Raw genomic sequence first — 2,732 nt, 5'->3', positions numbered from 1 at the left:
TTTTTTTTTATTGCTGATATTTCTTTAGCGGATGACCTTTTAAGGCTTGTTTTCCTCTCAATGCGTTTCTTTTTGTTAATGTAAATCTAATCTGAGGATCAATATATCTTTTAGAAGACTTTTTGTGAAAATCTATACTTTGTAATTTTCCTAAAAGAGTGTTAATGTGACTTATTTTTGTACTAGAATTTTCATGTTTTTGCGAGAGAGCTGATAGACCTTCCAGGATTGATATTTCTTTTTCATTTTCTTGCGAGAGAGCTGATAGACCTTCCTGGATTGATATTTCTTTTTCATTTTTTTGCGAGATAGCTGATAGACCTTCCTGGATTGATATTTCTTTATCAGCACTATCAATAGAACCGATTATTGGACCATCTTCTGTTTTCTTATTACCAAATGCTGCTATTACTATATGAATATGTTTACACATAGCCTTCCGCTCTTTATAGTAATTGCACTCACAAGAAAACATATGACTACATGTGTCACAAAACAAGCATATTTGTTGACAGCATTTTGACTGTAATACCTGATTAATAGTATAATACGAACTACTATTTCCATTTTTAAAAATTATCCAATTTGTACGATTTTTTGATAAAACATATTCATTCCTAGTTTTCAGTGCTTTTTGGTGATTCTGACATAATAACCTTGTTTGTTTAGTATGTTCACTTTTGACTAATCTGATGATCCTTTCAACACTTTTATCACGAACATACTTTAATACAGCGTTTAAACCTTTATCCAGGCGTTTTACAGTTTTTCTATCCAAGTAAAAATATTTTATAGTTTTGTGCATAGATTCCAAATGCATATTAGTGTTAATGATAGAATCTCCTCTAAAACAGTAGGCCCATTTTCTAAAATTGTGGCTATAAGTATTGGTAAAGTATTCACCAAAACATGTCGTTTTTTCGTTGTTATGCATGTAACTTAGAGCATCGTCTAAAGCTGAAGCAAAATTTGCTTCGGATGTTTCTTGCTGTAAATTTTTTAATATTTTGTATATTTCCGCACGTTTGTCTTTGTCAGCAATTTTACTTAAATTGTTCTGCCATGCCCTGTCAACGTGCCAAGAGCAATATAAATGTTAAGGACAAGGTAGTTCCATCAGCCCAAACCACGCATTGAAAAATACTTCAGCCATATCTGACATAAAAAATTTAGAATTAACTGCTCCGGAAAAAAAACTTTGAAGAGTTTTTTTAGGATATAAAGCCCCCACAGACTTTGCTCCTTTTCAATAGTTCTGAACGGGTATGAACCGTCGAGTAAAACACTCGAAACAAAGTATGTGGGGGCATTTAGGATCGAAATCAATCTAAAAAATATTTATTTAAAATTGTAAGAAAATAGTTTAAATAAAATATACATTGTTTTTGCATTCAGCTTATTTCTACGCTTCGATAAATTGAATGTTTTACATACCTACTGACTTCTTTATTGCTGAAAAGAAAATACTTTGCACTACGGTATCTTTCCTATTTGTAAACATTTCAGCAACAGGAAACCCATGATGGTATTCATCTAGTACCATAATGGTTGTTAGTTCAAAGTCGTACCCATTCAGCCCATGGGTACTATCAATGGTTATTGTATATGGAAATTGTTGAATCATTTGTTTTTGGAACGTGTTCATTACTATTAAACAAAAATCGTCTTTTTTTTAAATATCATGCTCATTTCCTTGTGCTTTATAGAATAAAATTGGGTTATCTTTGAGACGTTCACATTCTCGTACCCAAAGTGCTACAGATAAAGCATCATTTGAGTCTCTCTTGCCATCCTTTATCTCAAGACCATAACTGCTTTTGGATGTCTTTTAATGTCAACAAATCTATTCGCTTCAAATGCGCCCCAATATCATCTCGTGTATATTCTAAAATTCTAAAATAAGGGGTTTGGTTTAATATTTTGTTAGTTAAATAATAATTACAAGAATATAATCGTAAAAATAAAAATAACATTTTTCGGTAATTTTAAGCATATTTCACCGATGGCCAAATTTATGTGGAAGTATGTATAAAACCGACCTATTTGTATAGGTCAATTGATATGATTAGTACGTACCTTTGAGATACAACACCATTTATAATCTTTGGGGCAACATCTTGTTTTTCTCTCTGTGGCAATCTAATGTGTTGTATCTCAACCTTATGACCATAATGGACTTTTTGCCATTGTACAACAACTTTGTTATTTTCTTTCATCACTTTGATCTCACTAGTACAAGCACTACTCATCTTACATGATCCGGCACTTTTTAATAATCTACTTCTTTGATCATTCGATTTAAGAACATGACCTAAAATCAAAACCGTCCATAAAATTAAATCAGCACAGAAAATGTATAATTAAATGAATCGTTTCACGATGATAAAAAAACCTAACATCATACTTACTTATTTTACTCCTATTACACTTATAAGACACTATTTCGTTAACAGTACTTGCATGTCTACTTTTGAAAACATAGGAGCATTTGTTGAAACATTCAATATTGGATTTCCAGCTCTCAAAATCTAAAAACAAAAGGTTATAACTTGGTAATCTTGATTTTATTGACATAATTAAATAATTGCAGATCAACAGCCTTGCTAAAATTGCAAATGTAGAATTCATATTTCCCATGGCAAGGCTCTCTATTTCAAACTTCATTGAATTAATTAATCTCAAATGGTCCATTAAATCTTTATTAGTTTTAAATGCGTTGTCACAATCCGATT

General features: G+C 31.2%; 1 protein-coding gene across 4 annotated transcripts; it reads right to left on the bottom strand.

Annotated features, from left to right (window-relative positions):
• Positions 1 to 6: 6 nt before the first annotated feature.
• Positions 7 to 2,726, bottom strand: LOC125505788. Of its 4 annotated transcripts, none has more exons than XR_007282409.1 (4): positions 2,409 to 2,726; positions 2,077 to 2,311; positions 1,435 to 1,893; positions 7 to 91 (listed from the first exon to the last, which is right to left on the bottom strand). XR_007282409.1 is itself a non-coding variant. In XM_048670304.1 (3 exons), exons 1-3 carry the CDS (start codon positions 2,689 to 2,691, stop codon positions 1,800 to 1,802), a joined length of 612 nt encoding a protein of 203 aa, XP_048526261.1. In that variant the 5' UTR covers positions 2,692 to 2,726; the 3' UTR covers positions 1,323 to 1,799. The 4 variants fall into 4 exon arrangements, 2 of the variants coding, with proteins under 2 accessions (XP_048526261.1, XP_048526262.1); XR_007282408.1 differs by lacking the exon at positions 7 to 91 and adding an exon at positions 98 to 1,155; XM_048670304.1 differs by lacking the exon at positions 7 to 91 and having other exon boundaries at positions 1,323 to 1,893.
• Positions 2,727 to 2,732: the final 6 nt, after the last annotated feature.

This window comes from Dendroctonus ponderosae, unplaced genomic scaffold (genome assembly GCF_020466585.1).
Source record: "Dendroctonus ponderosae isolate FM_Combo_2020 unplaced genomic scaffold, Dpon_F_20191213v2 Dpon_F_20191213_1, whole genome shotgun sequence".
NCBI classification, from domain to species: domain Eukaryota; kingdom Metazoa; phylum Arthropoda; class Insecta; order Coleoptera; family Curculionidae; genus Dendroctonus; species Dendroctonus ponderosae.
Note: the sequence above shows the minus strand (reverse complement) of the source record. Positions and strands in the feature narration are given on the sequence as shown.